The sequence below is a fragment of the Ornithorhynchus anatinus genome, chromosome 7, assembly GCF_004115215.2.
Source record: "Ornithorhynchus anatinus isolate Pmale09 chromosome 7, mOrnAna1.pri.v4, whole genome shotgun sequence".
Classification (NCBI taxonomy): Eukaryota; Metazoa; Chordata; class Mammalia; order Monotremata; family Ornithorhynchidae; genus Ornithorhynchus; species Ornithorhynchus anatinus.
The window spans coordinates 6,431,465-6,451,259 of record NC_041734.1 but is presented as its reverse complement, the minus strand read 5'-3'; the positions used below and the strand labels follow the sequence as shown (position 1 = coordinate 6,451,259).

At 41.2% G+C, this 19,795-nt stretch overlaps 1 protein-coding gene across 5 annotated transcripts in view; it reads right to left on the bottom strand.

Annotated features, from left to right (window-relative positions):
* The window catches only part of ASPH (aspartate beta-hydroxylase), a 128,547-nt gene that overhangs the window by 51,100 nt on the left and 57,652 nt on the right, over positions 1 to 19,795 (bottom strand). For all 5 annotated transcript variants that reach the window (XM_029069886.1, XM_029069883.1, XM_029069887.2 and 2 more), the window contains 10 exons: positions 16,888 to 16,962; positions 15,629 to 15,781; positions 13,862 to 13,900; positions 13,615 to 13,668; positions 13,115 to 13,162; positions 11,559 to 11,591; positions 10,581 to 10,619; positions 9,824 to 9,865; positions 7,728 to 7,769; positions 6,400 to 6,444 (listed from right to left, as the gene is read on the bottom strand). In XM_029069886.1, the coding sequence (XP_028925719.1) occupies positions 6,400 to 6,444; positions 7,728 to 7,769; positions 9,824 to 9,865; positions 10,581 to 10,619; positions 11,559 to 11,591; positions 13,115 to 13,162; positions 13,615 to 13,668; positions 13,862 to 13,900; positions 15,629 to 15,781; positions 16,888 to 16,962 (570 nt within the window). The remainder of the gene's footprint in view (positions 1 to 6,399; positions 6,445 to 7,727; positions 7,770 to 9,823; positions 9,866 to 10,580; positions 10,620 to 11,558; positions 11,592 to 13,114; positions 13,163 to 13,614; positions 13,669 to 13,861; positions 13,901 to 15,628; positions 15,782 to 16,887; positions 16,963 to 19,795) is intronic.

Genomic DNA, 19,795 nt, shown 5'->3' with positions numbered 1-19,795 from the left:
GACACACGGAAGCTCCAAAAGTGCAAATGAACCTGACCATCTACTTGTATTATTCTTACAACTCCGGTTACCTGAGCAATCTGGTGCACAGCTCTGTTCGTGGGGGAGATGGAGTGGCTATTCCACGTGTGGGAAATGCTACCATCAGCCCAAGAGCGAGACAGATGGGGTTCCATAACCCTTAATAGTGTATTTATTCAATGACAAGCAGCCTGGGGCCTGGAGCCCCAACGGGGGCTTGCAGAACACCCGCAGGAAGATTTGGGCTGGGCCTCCCTGGTTTCAGAAAAGCCTCCCATATACCCTTGCCAGTTCAATGAAACCGTCACCACTCCAGCCTCTCTGCTGGAGATGCTTAAAACTGGGAGCAGTTCCAGATCCCCCTCATGGAAGGGGACTGGTTGAAGTAGGTCCTCTGAACCAAGCCCAGGTCCCTGACAAACTCAGGGTAACACAAAGCACTCCTTGACTCAGAGCATTTGACAGAAGCAAACTTCTGTAAGAGCACAACAGTGTACAAGATGCCATAATGCATCAGCTCAGCGGCCAAACGGGACTAGTATTCTGGGCCAGAACCCAGTGCCAGAGGACGCTCCCAACAGCAGAATGATGGTTGGCTCCTTCCAGCCATGTCGGAGACAGGAATGGATCTTTGAACAGCCCAATTTTACTTTGTCCTAGATACACTGGCCATGGGTGCAGGGTGTTTCATCTAAATCCTAGACTGAGAGCCCCATGTGAAACAGGGACTGTGTCCGCCCTGATTAATTTGTATCTACCCCAGCGCTTAGAATGGTGCTTGACACGAAAGAAGTGCTTAACAAATACCGCCATTATAAACCTTTCTAGGTCTTTCCCTGCTTCCATTTTCCCTTCCCCAAATCTATCCCTCCTCTGTGGATTTTTCCCAATTCTCTCTGAATCTAGCCAGATTTCTGACCTTCTCTTATACCCTACCATTGGTCTTTAAGCATCTTGGAGAGTGACGATTTCCTACATTCTTCCCCAGAGCACGGTGGAGCACAGATCATCACCGCTGCCGGAGTGGCCAAGCTCTGCAGCTCCAGGGGGATGCCTGGAAATGTGTCCCTGGAGCTGTGTCGGGAGAACCAAGTCATCTATCTTTTCTCTTCTATATCAGGCTGACTCAACAAGATACCCTCTTCCTGCTCTCCTGAGCCATCTTTGACACAGTGGCCACGTTCTTATCCTGGGACTTCCCTGTGACAGCTTAATTGAAGAGTGCCAACTTGGGGCTGTTATTCAATTTTATCTTTTTTGCTTTGGCCTTGAATCATGCTTTGCCTACAAAATGGTTGGCCAGGTGTCAAGAACCCCTAAGGAGACACTGCAAGGATTCTGAACTCAGTTTCAAAATTGTACTAACACACAAATCTCTTATGGGCTCTGTTCTTGACAAGGAGGTGGATCTGTTGAAAAACTGAGACAAGGGTTAGGGTCAGGAGGATCAGCCCCCAAGTCTCCTGCCCCGGGGAGGACTCAATGGAATGAGAGATGCTCACGCAATGCTGCTTTTAATAATAATAATAATAATGTTGGTATTTGTTAAGTGCTTACTATGTGCAGAGCAGAGCACTGTTCTAAGCATTGGGGTAGATACAGGGTAATCAGGTTGTCCCTCGTAGAGGCTCACAGTCTTAATCCCCATTTTACAGATGAGGTAACTGAGGCACAGAGAAGTTAAGTGACTTGCCCACAGTCACACAGCTGACAAGTGGCAGATCTGGGATTCGAACCCATGACCTCTGACTCCCAAGCCCGTGCTATTTCCACTGAGCCACGCTGCTTCTCTAATTTTCCATCCACAACGCGGGAGCAAATTGGCCAGCCTGGTCTGACATGGTGGAAGGCTTCCTTTTCCTATCACTAATTTGCTGGATGATAAGAAACAGGAGGGGGAGGGGGAGAAGGAAGATAAAAAAGGGGTGGGGAGGAGGAAGGGGAGAAAGAGAACAGTGTTACAACTGGAGAAGAAGCTCCTGGTCAGCCCAAACTCTGGGCCTTTTTCATTCCCTTCCTCAGAGTGCCCTAGCCTTTTTCTGGAATATGGTAAAAACACAGCCTCTGAGCACAAACGCTGACTGCTTTGCCATCTCTGTGGTCTCAAACCCTAGGAAGTGTGGTTCATTCTATTTAGCGCTTCAGTGTAGCTCAAGTGAGAATGCAAAAAAATTCTGGTGCGAGTTTAAATGATTCTTCGCTGCACCTCTAAACTTTGCACTTCAGCAGTAGATATGAGCAGAAACATTAGACAACCTCAGGAATGGGAGCTCCCTGCTGCAAACCTTCAATCTGACCAACTGGCGGGCTCGGGAGACAGCTCTGGCCATCTGGCAATCCCCAGTCACTTGGTGGTTCAAGACAACAGTGAAGAAGCAAAGGCTCTCAAGACTACTAACGCAGTATCCTCTAAAAAAATTCAACATGATAACTAGAAGCCTCTGTGAGCCATTCTTGAGGCATGAGATATGAAGTTAATCTTGAATTTATCAGACACCCTAGAGTTTCATGTTCCTCCAAAATGTATGCACTTTTATTCTGGCTTGAACAAAATTATTTTTTCTCCCTTAAGATATTATTAAAGCTAAAAAATTAAAGAGTTCAAGTCACACAAAAACAGAATACTCAACTCAGCAATTTTCTGATGACCGAGGTCGGGGAAAGGACTGCAAATTTTGAGTGATAATTTATTTGCAAGGTCCCCGATGTAATGCCTTGTTAATAATCCTGGCCCTCTTTGGAAAAAATCTTCACTATCCTTGGAGAAGGTAGGATGTTAGAACAGAACAAGTCATTAATCTCTCCTTGACATGTCGGGACAACTTTCATCATCAAAGTCCCCACACAAATCGATAAAGAAATGCTCTTGGGTTGGGGAACTGAGCCAGTCTCTTGGCTGAGGGGCACCTGGGGTTTTTGCCACTGGCCGCCCAACAGCAGAACCTGCCCTGGTGTCAGGGGGAGCCGAGGTCAGCCGGGGCCGTTGGAGGGACTCACCTACGAGGCTGGGGAGGAAGTAGCTCCGGCAGCTGTTCCTGTGGCCGGGCCCCGACTATGGGGAGCTCCTCCCAGGGGGATTGGGAGAGGGGGAACTGCACTACTGGAAAGCTAGGGTCCTGGACCGGCAAGGCTGGCCAACAGGTTGGGCGATCTGGACATGAGGAGAGGGGAGGGAGGGAGCCTGGGAAGGATAGGGACTTACTGAGCAGAAGCTGGGGACACAAAGGAATCCGGTTAGTGCAAGCACACATCCTACTTTCTCCTGCCATACATGGGAAAAATAGCTAGATCAAACACAACTGCGAAAAACAGCAGGTACAAAGACCTCACAGTAAGAGCGCCCTGACCAGGGGAATGGAAAATTGGGGAGCTATACCTTGAAAACTAGTGATGCATATGTGTTCTGCCTTTTAATAATGTTGGTATTTGTTAAGCGCTTACTATGTGCAGAGCACTGTTCTAAGCGCTGGGGTAGACACAGGGTCATCAGGTTGTCCCACGTGGGGCTCACAGTCTTAATCCTCATTTTACAGATGGGGTAACTGAGGCACAGAGAAGTGAAGTGACTTGCCCACAGTCACACAGCTGACAAGTGGCAGAACTGGGATTCGAACTCATGACCTCTGACTCCAAAGCCCGGGCTCTTTCCACTGAGCCACGCTGCTTCTCCATGGGTCCATACAAGTATGTGCCAAGAGTCTCAACCATCACATGGATCTCTTCTAGGTGAAAACTTAATGATAGCTATCATTTCAGTCCATAATGCCAATACAGTACAAGTACTTCCATCCTACTTATCCAATCTTTTCACCCCCTACCACTTGGCTCAGACTCTAATCTCAAGTTAACCTACTCGTTGTGCCTCGTTCTTAACTCTCCCCACCCAAACCTCTTGCTCACATCCTCCCTATGCCTGATATTCCCTCTCAATTCATATGCAACAGACCATAGCTCTCCCCATTTTGAAAGCCCTTCTAAAGTCCCATCTCCTCCAGGAGGCTGCCCCAGATTGATCTCTATTTTCTCCCACTTTATGCCCCCCAACTGCCAGTTCAGCCACTCTGTGCCAATTAGGCCCTCATAACCACATACCACTTATGAAAATATCTTATATATTCTATTATTTCTTCCTACATGTGCTTTAAATTAAGTGTCTATCTCCTCCATTAGGTTACAGTCTACTGTCCTCTTCCAAGCATTTGGTACAGTCTCTGCACAAAATAGGTGCTCTATAACTGTGACTGATTTAAGTCTGAAACAAGAAGTATTGGTTGTAATACATGAGATTATTTCATATGGCAGAATGGTTGCCAAAGCAGAAGCTCCTAATATTAAATGAGGGAAAGCAAAGCCACTGCTAAATCAGTGAAAATCAATTACTCCCTTCTGCCAGATTTTATCTAGACACAGTGTCTCTTTTCAGCATCTCATAAATAAGATGTATGAAAACCAGGCCTGCAGTATCCAAACCATGGCAGACTAATAGAAGAAACCAGCGTGGTGAGGAGGGCCAGGCTGGTAGTCGGGTGTCATCAAAGAGAGGAAGGAGGGGAATGTAGTTGCTACAGGTGGTTTTCACCATATCTCAAGACCACACCCTACTTCCATTCTCCCATTCCTTCTCCTTTCTGGGTCATCTACTCACTTGGATATTCACCCCACCCTAAGCCCCACAGCACTTATGTCCATATCCCAAATATTAATATTTTATATTAATGTCTGTCTCCCCACTATATTTACTGTGGGCAGGGAACATGTCTATCAACTCTGAACTGCATGTCCCCATTGCTTCGTCCAGTGCTCTGCACAGAATAAGAGGTCAACAAATACCACTGCTTGGTTGATTCTGAAATCCTACCTCCTCCAGGGAATGTTTCCTGATTAAAAGCACAAGCTTAATAGATGCCATAATTATACTATTATTACTGTTATGCATATCTCTTCTCCCCAGGTTACATCCGCTCAACTATCATCTCAGCCCAACTTTGGGACTTGGTACAATCTCCCTTGCATTTTTCCATACACTGGTAAGTGCTTCCTCCTATTTGACATTTATTATGTGTTTATCTCCCCAATTATGCTCCTTGAGGACAGGGACCATACTACATAGCTCCAAGTGCTCAGTACAGTGCTCTGCTCAGAGTATGCAGTCAATAAGTATCTGCTTTCAAACATCACATCCCCTCCAAATAAAGATTATCACTCGTCCTCCAAGGTCTTCCCTGACCAAGCCCTCATTTCCCTTACCCACTGATCTCTCTGTAACAACTCTGCACTTGACTGCATACCCCTTAAGCACTTGGATATTCACCTGGCCCCTCAAGATTTATGTAAATATCCTTATACTCTATTTCACCTATCCATAATTTATTTCATGTCTGTCTCCCCTGATAGACTGAGTTCCTTGTGGGCAGAGAAAGCACCAACTCTATTATACTGTCCTTTCCCAAGTGATTAGTAGAGTGCCCGGCATGTAAGTGCTCAATAAATACCTCTGATTGATTGTTAGCATGAGAGCGTGCAGCCACTTCGTCAACCCCTGGGACTGAAAATGCAGACTATTATTTCTGGGGTACTGCGTGTCAAAGAAAGGCTGCCTGGAAAACTGGAAAGGTTAGGCACACATCAAGAATGGGCCAAAGATGAGCCTCTTCGGGGTAGCATCTGATGCCCATCCCACCCACACTGCATAACCAGGTGCCATCCTTATTCTCCACCCCACCCGCTGCCTCGGCAGAATCAAATACCTTATTTTCCGCCTGTTGAAATTAGGGCTCATTAAATGAAAAACGGGGCTTTCTTAGTCATGTAACTTTTTTATTTCACTTACATGAAAAAAGATTAGCTTCAAACCCGTTTTATAAGTACAGTAAAAAGGCGACAATGAGCCTGATGAGTCGACAGAGGGAAATGTGAATTATAAGGCTCCTGGTGGAAAGAAATGTACAGGGGGACCAATTACAGTGCAGCCTACATGTTACACCAAGTCCTATATTAATGGGAAAAGGACTCAACATTTAATGCCTTCTCCTTTTATAAATCAGTTTCCAATAAGCAATGATTTATAAGACCACTTTACCTCTGCTCCCTCCATAATCCTTCATGAAGTCAAAACCTTGTGTCTTTGTGAATTCACCTGACTGACAGAATCATCCGATGATACTTAATTATTTTGTGGAATTAATATGTTGCTTTCTAAATGGCGGCAGCAAAGGCTGATTTCCATTTGTTGCAATCAATTAACTGGAATTCAGATTTTTAATTTCAGGAACCTGTACTGAAATTCCATTTGTTGTTCCTGAACTTATTCCCCCAGGACTACATAATTATAATTCAAGATGAAATAAGTGGCATAGAAACAAATTGCATTTATCATACCTGACGGTTCTTCCTGATGTTCTTTTAAAGGGACTACATCATCTTCTAAAATGAAAAAATAAAATTCACTTGTCATACCTTTTTGGCTACCGTTTAATAAACTTACAGAAATGGACATTTGGGCTTGCCTACTAGACGGGAGTTTATATTTCCAAAAAGACAATGGCAGTGTGTAATAGCCTTTAGGAAGTGGACTAAGTGATTTAATATTGGGAGGTTTAACTTCACCAGTAGAGTTAAGTTCTAGTGCCAGGAAACTAGTTCATTTCCCTGTAAAAATGGGAATAACACACCTTCAGGATCATTTGGGTGACAAATTATGCATCTTCATTCTTAAGCTAATATCTAACAAATCTCAAAAAGGTTTTATTAAACTAGGGCAGACTAGTGGTCTCCTGCTATAGACTGTAAACTCCTTGATGGGAGGGATCATGTCTATTAATTCTCTTGTACTCAGTACAGTGTTGTGAACAGCTGGAGCATTTGTCCCCCAAATGATCCTGAAGGTGTGTTATTAAAGGGCATTTAAGGGCACTGACTCCTGGGAAAAATCAAGCATTCAACATCCAAGTTGAAAGAAAACTTGGGAGACAAGAAAAATGTTTGTCTCTGGCAAAAAGTGGGCATCCCAAGGATCATTAGTACTAAAAAGAGTAAACCCTAGTGATGGGGAGGACCTCTAATGCCTTTCAGACTGACAGGCTACATTAAAGGCCAGGGAATCTCAAAGGAATCAACGACAGCACAACGTCAATCAATCAGTGGAATTTACTGAGTACTTCTTGTGTGCAGAGCACTGTACTAAATGCTTCGGAGAGTACAATATAACAGAGTTGGTAGACACGTTTCCTATCAAGGGATTGGAGTAGGCTCCCAAGGAAACGGGAAACCCAATGAATCCCGTGGGGGGACTTTGTTAAGGAGTATGGCCTATTGGGATAAGGTTACTGCACTGCACTGTCTCAGTGCCAGGCTGGTACTTTTTCCAACTATCGTTCTGCATTTTAAGGGAATCTGGATAAAATCATCTCACTAAGCTCATTTCCCCCCACCCCCTGGTGATTGGCTTACATTGCTAAGTTACCTGGCAAAAGAGAAAGGGAAAACCTCTAGTACGTTGCTTTTAATAACCACCTTTATGGCCCACTTATTGGGTCACACACAGTTTGTTAAGGAAATGGATCTTATAGAAAAATATGGATTTTAAAACTGACTAATGTTGTTGTTCTTCAACACAATTTCATATATCCAGAGTTGATAGAGTGATAGGCAACCCTAAAAGCTCTAAATATTTTACATGGAAAAAAATCCCCTAAAAATGAACTTACCCACAGAAACAGTCCTTAATGCTTCTGCTTCTAAAGGAATACCTAAAAGGAAACAGACATTTAAGTCAACGAAAATTTTTCCTTCTAAAATTCTCTCAGAACTGGAATTTTGCTAATAATATAAATAATTGATAGTGGACACTGCAATAACCTTTCCTGACTTAAAACCCTTTCCAGGACAAAATATTCATCTTCATTATTAAGCTAATATCTAACAGATCTCAAAAAGGTTTTTATTAAACTAGGGCAAAGTAGTGGTCTCCACTATAGACTATAAACTCCTTGATGGGAGGGATCATATCTACTAATTCTCTTGTACTTAGTAGAGTGCTGTGAACACAGCTGGAGCTCAAAAAAAATTCTTGACCGATTGCTAGACTCAGTTCTTGCTAGAGTGCAGCAACAGCAAAATTAAGGAACACTTCTAACAATGTACATTCATCTAGTTTCACCTCCCAGTGAGATTAGAAGGAAGAGTTGTGCTCGGGGGCAAACAAAATGTAAACTCTATATATTACATGGGATTCTTACAAAATGGAACCCCCATTTTAAAGGAGAAGTGTACAGCATTTACTAAGTGCTTTATATGTGTTAAGCACTCAGGTAAATATGAGTGGATCATATATATATATATATATATATACACACATATTGGTGGAAAGACATGTTGAATCCAAAGCCACATAATAAAAATGTAGCCTAAAAATCTTGATTCTACTCAATAAACTCCTCTAATCCAGAAGATATCTGTAGGTAGGGATCATTGTATTGTACTCTCCCAAGCACTTAGGACAGTAATTGAACATAGTAAACGCTCAATAAAAAACTTTACTCTTAATTAAATGAACCAAGTTTACAAAGTCACACTCACGGAATGTTGCTCTTAGTGGGGTCTTATTTTCCTGAGCCCCTTTAAATCTTCAGATGGCAAACTCCTAACAGAACTTGAAATTTTCTGAACTCTTCAGTGCACAACAAACAGGGCACACTACCAAGGAGTTACACATGCATCATTATTATTATTATTACTATTATTACAACTATAACAACTACACTTTCTGGTATTGGTACAACAGCTCTGTTCCTCAGACCTTGGAGGGTGGGAGAGCCTGTCTGATTGGCAGAACCCACGCAGGCTGCTGCTGATGACTGTGGAGAAACCCATCATGTTTTCATTAGGATGGGACTGGAGCTATGCTGGATTTATGGATTGTCCCAGGTGACCAATTCACAATTTTATTTCTCCCCTTTTGCAGGGGGAGAAACACAGGCCCGAGAAATAAGTCGCCCCACTAGCTTGTGATTTGATGAAGCTTACATTCATCAATGTAATTTGGACTGATATCAAAATAACACAAGGATTCCACATTTTGCCTTGGAGGAGTAAGCACCATGGAATGTACTGAAACTACCCTCAAAGGGTTCAGGAATGCTAACTGAAATTGGAAAAAACTTTGGGGACAACCCAGGATATCCCTTTCCTCTCTTGCCTACCTACCTATTTGGACTACCTTCTTTTTTGTTTTTGGTAGCCTTTTGTCCCTATGGTTTCTGGCCTGCTCTCGGTCCCCAGAGCTGCTCCAAGGCCATCTCAGAGATCAACAAGTGCACATCATTTTAATGACAGCATGTAAGACCACAGATGATGCCATTATTAGATGAGAACAAAGATCTCCCGAGGTTACTATTTTCTCCAACAGTGGCATCCATTGCTTTGAGATATTAGGTGATGGTGGCCTTCCCTGACACACATCTTAAAGATTAGAGGCACAATCTAACCATCCTTAAATTTCCTTCCAGTCTTTGCTCTTGAATTTCTCCCCCATGCTAACCATCTTGAACATTCTATGTTTATGCTTGTTCTAAGCACATGAAGCCAGAATGATGAGAGATGCACATAGATATTACCAGATAAGCCCATTCAGGCAAAAAAATAATCAGTCAGTAGTATTTATGAAGTATGCTTATAAAATTATTTTAAGTCATTGGCTTACTTCCTGCCAAGTTCACTTTCCAATGAGGTTTGGCCAATTTTAGAACTAATAATATACACCTCGCCCTGTGCGGTGAGAGCTAATGTGCAGAATACAATTTACCTGTAATTTCTTCTGCTTCCTCTGTTTCTAGTGTTTCATAGGCTGGGGGATAAAGAAAAACATTTCACTTATCATATCTGTAGCTTCACTATAAAACTGAAAATCTTTTAATGCAATTAATTCAGACCCTTAGAGATCCACTTGACTGCTCACCTAAGGCAGTCAGTCTCCAGAGAAAGACATGCAGCTTCTCTATGTTCCACACTTCTGGGCAATCTGACCAGGCCAACTTTGTCCATTTATCTACGGTCTGTCATATATGCCCACCTTTTTCTTTTGTCTCTGAAGCCTTCTCCTTGTTTCCTAATTAACAAGCAGCACGGCCTAGTGGATAGAGCATGACCCTGGGAGTCAGAAGGACATGAGTTCTAATCTTGCTCTGCCACTTGTCTGTTGTGTGACCTTGGGCAAGTCCTTCTCTATGCCTCAGTTAACACATCTGCAAAATGAAGATTAAGATGGAGAGCCCCATGTGGGACAAGGACTGTGTCCAACCTGATTATCTTGTATCCGCCTCAGTGCTAATACCACTAAAAAAAAAAGCCTGTCAGTAGTAAGATGAGTTTATCTGATGGATGCCTGAATTATCAGCAGTCTTGAAAACAAGAAATGAACGGCTCCATATTCAGCCTACAATGAAGAAAATTGCTTCAAACACAATTAGGTCTAATTGTATTGGTTGCTTTTTTGAAAATGAGTCTATAGTTTTATTTCAGAAACGGCCCTCTTCATATTTATAGTTCAACTGATTCTTTACCTCTATCTTCTGTCTGAGTTGATTCTTCATGTTCTGATTCTACAAGCACAAAAATAGTTTGCATTTTGAATAAAATCACATTGAGTTCTGCTTATTCTCTCTCCTCTCCTACTACATCCCACCTCACCTTCTCCACCTACTCTCAAGCAACCAACTCACTGTGCCTCAGTTTTCATTGTTTTCACACCCTCTCTTCTGCCTGGTCCCCCTCCTATTCCACATCCAGGAAACCAGTGCTCTATTACCTTCAAGGCCCTTCTGAAACCTCATCTCCTCAGGGAGATTTTACTTGGTAATCTCTCATCTCTCCCCATTTCCCCACCTATTGACTTCTTAGCACTTCCATTTCCTCTATGCACTCAGGTAGTCACCTGGCCCCACAGTTTTATACTCTATTCCTTCTCTATACTTATAATTTATTTCAGTATCTGTGTCCACTGCTGGATTGTAAATTCCTTTGGGTTAGGAATGTCTATTGCATTCTACCAAGTGCTTAGTACAGAGCTCTGCCCAGAACTAGTACTCAGTAAATCTATTAACTGAGGTAAAAGATAAATTCTAGAAGCTTGAAATCTGACAGAGGGGCTAGCAGTCTAACACCAAGTGAGAAGCAGCGTGGCTCAGTGGAAAGAGCACGGGCTTTGGAGTCAGAGGTCATGGGTTCGACTCCCAGCTCTGCCACTTGTTAGCTGTGTGACTGTGGGCAAGTCACTTCACTTCTCTGTGCCTCAGTGACCTCATCTGTAAAATGGGGATTAAGACTGTGAGCCCCACGTGGGGCAACCTGATTTCCCTGTGTCTACCCCAGCGCTTAGAACAGTGCTCTGCAACATTATTATTATTATTATTACCAAGTTCCTGAAAAAGCATAAAACAAACAAGGGGATATGCCAGAAGCCAGAGGAATTGAGGGCACCAAATAGAATTAGATGTGATTAAAAACTACAGGATGATTCAATTAATTCAATGCTTTCCTACCTTGTCTGTCATAGTCTTGATATGTTCTATCTTCTGTAAAAAGAAATAGCATAACAAACATTAAAAGAAAATAATAAGCTCCAGTCTAAGTTATGAAACCAGAGTTGAAAGGGACCTTGAGGGACCTTCTATCTGGTCCAGATCCCTAACTCTGAATGGGGAATGACTAAAGCTTTAAGGTGTATGGTTGTCTATTCTTTTCTTAAGATCTCCAGAGATGGACAGTACGAATCTCACTACGAAGCCGCTTCCAGTATTTTATCACCCTGCCAGACCAGTTGTTCCTTGGGGCGACGGGAAATGTCTTTCCCTTTCATTTCAGCCCGCTTGTTTGAATCTTAGTGGACTCAGAGAATATCTAACTAAGGTTGAAAATGGCAAAAATCCTCCTATACTTAAAAATAAGTATCAAGTGCCTTTCATTTTCTTTGGGCTAAAAATATGCAATTTCTTTAATATTCCCATTGAAGACTTATTTTCTTGTCACTTTAACCATTTTTGTCACTTTTTCCTGGTCTTCCTGTTCCTCTGATGTTATGACCTGAGCTAGCTCCATATCAAATAATAGGAATTTGGATAATCAGATTTCACCGACCCAAAAGGGTCATTTCTTTCACCCAGGGGGGAAGGCCTTCCACGATTAAGTTCTCATTTCCCCTAGTCGCTTCTGCGTCACCTATGCACTTGGATCTGTTCCATTTAAGCACTCGATATTCACTTCACCCTCAGCCCCACACTTGTAAATATACCTTTATACACTGCCAAGTCCTCTCTCTGCAATGCCATTTCCGCTATCTGTAAATTATTTCAATGACTGTCTTCCTCTCTAGACTGTAGGCTCCTTGTGAGTAGGGATTGCGTCTACCAACACTACTGCACTGTAATGTCCCAAGCAACTGGTACAGTGTTCAGCACACAGCAAGTCCTCAATAAATACCACTGATTGACTGACCACTTGTGCCATGGTAAGAGAAAGTAAGCGGTTAAGCGGGCCAAACTGCTGATGAATTCCTTTCTCCAATTTTTCAGCTATAAATAGTAGCACAGCTTTCCTATTTGTCTCTCCAAAAATCATTCACTCCACAAAACGTGCATTCAAGTCACAAGATAAGCATCAGCTCTGTCCATATTTATCAACTTTATTCCATCTGCACATTAGTTGCCTTGAACTCCTGATACATGTGTTCACACTGAGAGACTATGGGCACACAGGCACCTATCCAGAGCTGGAGAGAGGCAGAGTACATTAGATTCATTTTATCCCCATTGCCTCATAATCTGTAGGGTCTGGACATAGGCTGATTTTTATTGCTGCCTAGGACCATCCTGAAAATATCCATACCTCACTGGTATTTTGGTTTGAAGTAAAGCCAATTACAACTGACCATTAAACCATTTCCATTTTCCATTAATATAGCTTTCTTTCATTTCAAAAGATGTTCCTGATAGTGAAATCTTGTCCGTGTGTATTCCAGTGTATGCATAAAGTTCCTGCTACGCTGATGCACTGCTGCTCTCATCATTTATCTTCTGATTCTAGCCAATATCTGCTTTACCTGCTTCATGTTCCAGAATTTCATCTAATGGAACTGGTTCACTGTACTCTAAAAAGAAAAGAACATATGGCATTTTACTTATCACTCTCTCTTTATACAACTGAATGCATCACTTAGCCTGATTTTGAAATATCTGGCTTACATTGTTAAACCTGAAAATCAAAAAAGTGGCAATGAAAAATTCCGCTACATGTCTTGTTGCCTGTGTTACCTAGTAATCACATTTTTTCAGACCATGACGCTCTTCATGCCAAGTTGTACCCACTCTTCCCAACTGTGCTTATAAATCACATAATTCTTTCAGATGGAATAACCAGCATAGTTTTCTACAATTCTGGCAAGCTGAGATGAACTATTTCTCACTAGTGCCAAATACACACCAGTTTGTTCTGTAGAGTCTCTAGCCTCGCTGACTCTCGCTGAAAACTCCACTTTCTTACCTCAAATACAAAAAATTTGAAATTCACTCCCAAGATATAAACAACTTGATTTTCACAAACCTGGATTCACCTGCTCATACTCAGTCTCTTCCACATCATAATAGTCATGTGAAACTGTAAATTGACAAATATAATTGTCATTATTCCCAGTGAATCTGAGATCATATTAAAGCCACGCACCTATGTTCTTGTAAAGATTGTATTCTTAGTAAATATTCATAGAATATCAAAGAACACTTAGAATTTTTTCCCTTTCATGCTCTAATAGCGAATTATTTAATAATGAAAAAAGCCTTAAAGGTCTTACCTGGCTCAGGCTCTTCTACAGGATCTCTTTCTTCTGTTCCTAAAGAATAAAGATTACATGCACATTTTACATAAACTACTGTATCATATTTCTATTCCTTTGGGCAACTTGGTATTCACCCCATCTTCAGTCCCACAGTAATATACATAATTTTTTAATATTAATGTTTGTCTTCCCCTCTAGACCGTAAACTCACTGTGGGCAGGGTAGTGTCTACAACTTTGTTATATTGTACTCTCCCATGTGCTTAGTACAGTTCTCTGCATATGAGCGCTCAATAAATGCCATTGATTGACTGATAACTAACTTTACAGGCTAATTTGCAAGTTCTTAAATCTACCCCAACCCACAAAATAAAATCCAAATTAAGAAAATATCTAGTGACACCATGTACCAAGGCAGAATGACAGTTGCCAGGTGGCTCATTAATTCAGGCCACACTTCCAGAACTGGTGAACATTCTGGACCAGTTCTTACCCACACTCCCCAGCCCCCTTTCCTCCCACTGGAGTCTCTATCCTGCCAAAGGCAAGTAGACTTTGATCTGAAGAATGTGGGCTTTGATCTGATCAGGATGAACAAAGTCATAGTTAACCTGCATGCCACAGGAGATACAAGGGGCTGCAAGAGGGAGAGCGCTTGAAGTTCCAGCTCCACTATATAAATTTGAAAGGGAAATAACAAACTAGTTCACATAACAGGAAGCTATATCTGAACTTCACCAGAAACAGACACATTCACTCAAAGGGAAATTTCCATAGAACTGCTGGCAATCACAATAAATATTTTCTTTTTTCAATTCAGAGATTCCTGATTCAGATTGGAATTTCTCTTTCTCCATTACTATGAATTAGTACAGTTTTACTTTATGTACATATACACATATCTTCCCCATTTTGTATTTGAAGGTGCTACTGGCAACTCTATGGATCCACTATCAGAATGATTGCAGATTGAGGTGGAGCATTCTGGGAGAGATGGGTCTTTGGGTCGGCGATGACTTGACAGCATAAGACAAGATTGGAAATGAACATTCTTCTATGTCTATGGATGACAAGCCTGTTTTGCCACACTTTTAAAAAGGGAGAATGCCTTTTCTAGGTAAATGATAACACCAAATCAGAAGAGAGAAAGCTGATGATATATGGCATCGAATATTTAAAAAGGCACTTTTATGCCTTTACATGAGCCTTAAGCATGAAAGAGCAGTAAGAAACTACAATAGCCAACAACAGGAAGGCAGGAAATCAAGGAAAAATAGAGCTGAATCAGCCAGGGATTCCTTTGTTTTTGAGCAGCTGGGCTAGTCTACATGATAGTGGAGGTATTGACATAGCACTGAGGCCTAACACTGCCACAAAGATTATTCCTAACTCATACCATGGCAGTGCACTATTGTGCAGCCCCTGCACTAGCAAATGATCAATCAGTCACACTTGAGGGAGGAGAATTCAACAGAGTTGACAGCCATGTTCGTTGCCCACAACAAGCTCACAGTCTAGAGGACCATTCTAGAGGACCATTTTTCAATTGGTACCTGAGCTTTCTGAAAGTATTAATGCATTTTCCAAAATTATCCACCTTAACCCCTCAGGATGATTTTACACACTTGGGGGCTGACTCTCTGTATTGTCAAGATAAATTAAAATAATTCATCTTAAGGAAACATTTTCAATTTAAAAATTATTTCAGCTTTTAGATGACTTCACGAGACTCAAAAAAATGCGCAGTTATTCTTACTCCATTTTAACTACAACCTTTTTCTACCTTTATCAAATGTTGCTGCTTCCAGGCCCTCAAAATTTTCATCTTCCAAAATGACTCTGGTAGGAATTTCAAAAGCTTCTTCACGGATCACATCAACCTCTATCTGCTCTTCTCTTGCTGGTTCCTCTACCTCTTCCTCTGGTTTGTCTTTGACTTTATTGGATACAGTTGGAAGAGGAAAGAAAAAGTTGACAAATGCCATCATATAAACCTTCCCAACAGTATATCTGAGTGTTTAATGTTGCAAAATAAAATTGACTCCAAGTAATCTCACTGCAAAACAGTGTCACAATCACTGTAAAATTATAAACTAAGTTAACATTTCTTCACTCAAATTGAAAAGTAGAAGCAGTCAATAGAAATCTACCCTCTACCTTACTAATCTTATCAAACTGTCCTAGGGTTTCTTTCACTGATAAAGCTTACAACAATGACTTTGAGGTACTAAACCACAGGAATAATTTGCTACATTAAAAACTACATGTAGTTGTACATTAAAAACTATCACTTTCATGAAGCAAGCTCAGCTCCCAATTAACTAGCTTAGAGTTGCCTTACATAATTACTTGAGTAATGAAACTGTAAACCTTTAAAAAATTATATTGGTTTTAATCCTAGCTCTCCACCTACATGCATGCGGATTCTAAAACATCAATCATTCAATGTATTTATTGAGTGACTATTGGGGGTAGCGTATTTTTAATAACACAAATTTAGAATTTAAGTTCTTATGCATACTGCCAGAGAAGTGGGTTTGCTTTTGAACAAAGAAATATTTAATGAGAAATATTTACCGTCATTTCAAATTATTAAGACCACTATATTCTGCATCTCAGTGTTCTAAGTTTGGGGGAAGTTATAATGAAATTTTCAAAAACACATTGTCTGGGTTCTTAAGGAATTTACAATTTATGTGGGAGAGAGCAAATAAATATATTAAGAGAAAGATTCTCCTCACTCTATCTCAAAATCAACTTCACTTTTCAAAATGGGATCCACATAGTTTTTATAGACACTTTGGTATCTGATTACCATTTTGGGAATCAAAGCCTGGATATACAGAGATTTCCTCACTCCCAGAGATTTGTGAGTTAGAAAAAATAGAAGTGCACAGTGTTTGGAATGCATTACAAATCAACATGAAAAACTCCACATTAAAATTATTTTTTACTTTCACTCTTTACAAGCAAAAAATCCCCCTTGAAAATGACAATGAAAGATTTACCAATAGCCATGATAGAGAGCATATAAATTCGTACCCTGTTGTGCCTGAATTGCTTCATTAAGAATGGACTGGATTTTTTCTGTCACCTCATCTTCAATACTCTTTTGTTCTAAAATAATTAAAAAACACAAGTAAATGGAAATGAAACCTCAAGGAACTGTCATTATATTAATCTATGATAAAAGACGTGTTAATTTATAGTGATTTTGGGGGAAAAGCTTCTTCATTTAATCAAACAGAATTGCTAAACTGACCAAATTTGTTTCATGTTGATAGAAATGAATGCATCATTAGGAGGGTTGCTTTTCACGAATACTGCAGATGAGTTAAGAATTTGGGTGCATTTTTGTTTTTGGTGTGTTTTTTTTTTATAACTGGCCACATGAAATTTTAATTCAACCTCACAACTAAGTGGTGAGCTAGACAATGTCAGCTACCAATTTTCACTAAACAATCATCTTTCTTACTCCAAGGAGAAATCCACTCTCCATTTCTCTTTACCAACTATTCATTTGTTAGATTCAATCCTAGAACTGTTAGTGTCTGAAAAGGGTTTCCCGATTTGGATGCTGGCACACAACTGTGCCGTCACCAAGTGAAAGCTCTTACTACAGGTACAAGCTACTGTGTGGGCTAACCCACAAAGTTCAGGTTCTAAATCAAAATAAACTCTGGGAAATTGGGAGTCACATCATGTATAATTAATAAGCAGAGGTCATATAGTTAATATTCACTATTAAGCCTGCGACAATCAGAATTTGGCCAAAACTGATCTCCTCTTCTAACTTGCTGTGATAGACAAGGGAAAACAATGATTTTGCCTACTATGAGAGTACCAAAATAGTGATTGTCACACTTCTCTTTCTAACTTTAAAGACCATTCAATGGCTAAGAAAGCTATTAAATGAAATCCAGTATGAAGAGTTTGGAAGAACAGTTTGTTGAAGAAAAATATCTTTCAGAACTTGCAGATGATCTTCTACATTGAATTAAGAGGCAAGTAGGGAGAGAGGGCTTATTCTGATTTTTTGTTCATTAGGTCAGACTTTTCTATACCTCTCCAGTCCCTCCCTCCTCCTGACCCTCCTTTGTCACTCCCATTATAATAATAATAATAGCATTTGTTACTCTTGCTTACTACGTGCCAAGCACTGTTCTAAGCGCTGGGGTAGATACAAGTTAATCAGTTTGTCCCACATGGGGCTCACAGTCTTAATCTCCATTTTCAGATGAAGTAATTGACGCACCGAGAAATTAAGTCACTTGCCCAAGGTCACAGAGCAGACAAGTGGTGGAATCTTTCCCAGTAGTACCTTAAAAGGAGATCTCCCACATCCTCCCAAAATCTCCTCTCAAAATCTACTCCCTCCGCCTGCACCTCCTACCCTACCACTTCACACCTTATCAAAACAATTGACCCCCCTCCCTATTTCCTTCCTGATGGCCATCTTCAACCTTTCACTTCCTAGCTACTTTCAAACATTCTCCTGTAATCCTTTCCTTAAAAAACCCCACCTTTAACCCCTCAGCTTCCTCTAGTTATCATCCTATCTCCTTCCTACCATTCCTCTCCAAAATAATTGAGTCGACTGTCTAAACTGCTGCCTCTGCTTCCTCTCCCTGACTCCCTCCTACAGTCTGGCTTCCAGCCCCTTCGGTCTACAGAAATTGCCCTCTTTAAAGTCACCAATGACCTTCTTCTTGCCAAACCCAAGGACCACAACTCCATCTTAATCCTCCTCTACTTCTTATCTGCCTCATTCACTCCCATGGCTTCAACTACCATCTCTATGCAGTTGAGTCCCAAATCTTCTTTTCCAGCCCTTAACTCTATCCTCTGCAGCCTCCAATTTCCTCCTGCCTTCGGAACATCTGTACCTGGATGTCCTCCCGACACTTCAAACTAAAGATGCCCACCACAGAACTTCTCCATCCTCCACCCAAACCTTGTCCTCTTTCCCATCACTTTAGACAACACCGCTATCCTCCACCTCACAAATACATAATCTTGGAGTTTTCCTCAACTTATCACTCCCAGTCAATCCACATATTCAAACTGTCAGCAAGTCCTGTCGGTTCTACCCTCATGACATTGCTAAAATCTGCCCTCTCCTCACCGTTACCTCGCTGACCAAGTACGTATTGTAACTCACTTCGACTACTGCATCAGCCTCCTTGTTACCTTCCCTGCCTCTGGTCTCTCCCCATTATAGTCCACAATTCACTCTGTTGCTTGATCTTTCTAAAAAAAGTTCAGCCCACATCTCTTGACTCCTCACCTCTGTGTCAAACAGAAGCCTCTTACTACAGTATAGAGCATTCAATCAGCTTGTCCCCTCCTAAACCAACCTTGCTGATTTCCATTACACCCTATCCCAAAACTTAGCACCTCTGTCGCCAACCTATTCACAAAACCTCAAGCCTGTCTATCTCTCCTCCAACCCCAGCCCACGTCTGCCCTCTGAAGTGGAACCCACTCCTTGTTCCTATATGACAGCTCAACACTCTCTCCAATTCATAGCCTTGTTTAAAGCTCATCTCCAGTCTTCCCCGACTACACCTTTAGACTATGAGCCCACTATGGGACAGGGATTGTGGCTAATCTGTTGCATTTTATCTACTCCAGTGACAAGCATAGAGCTTGGCTTAAAATAAGTGCTTAATAAATATGCTTCTGGAAAAATTTCCTAAAGCTTCAGGGAGAACAAAATATAGTATGTGAAGGCTAACATGATCTATTTGTGACCACGAAACTCATTACTTTAATCAAAATATTTTCTAGGCTCAAAATAAAATTTTAAGGAACTTCTAGTGCAGATGTGGACAATACTTTGCCTGAAAGCCACCTACCCAATCTGTAAGCTTTCTTTCTACGTGCTGACAATGAACGGGAGGTTACTCTATAAATAAAAAGGCCATGTCAATTTTATGAAATACTGGAC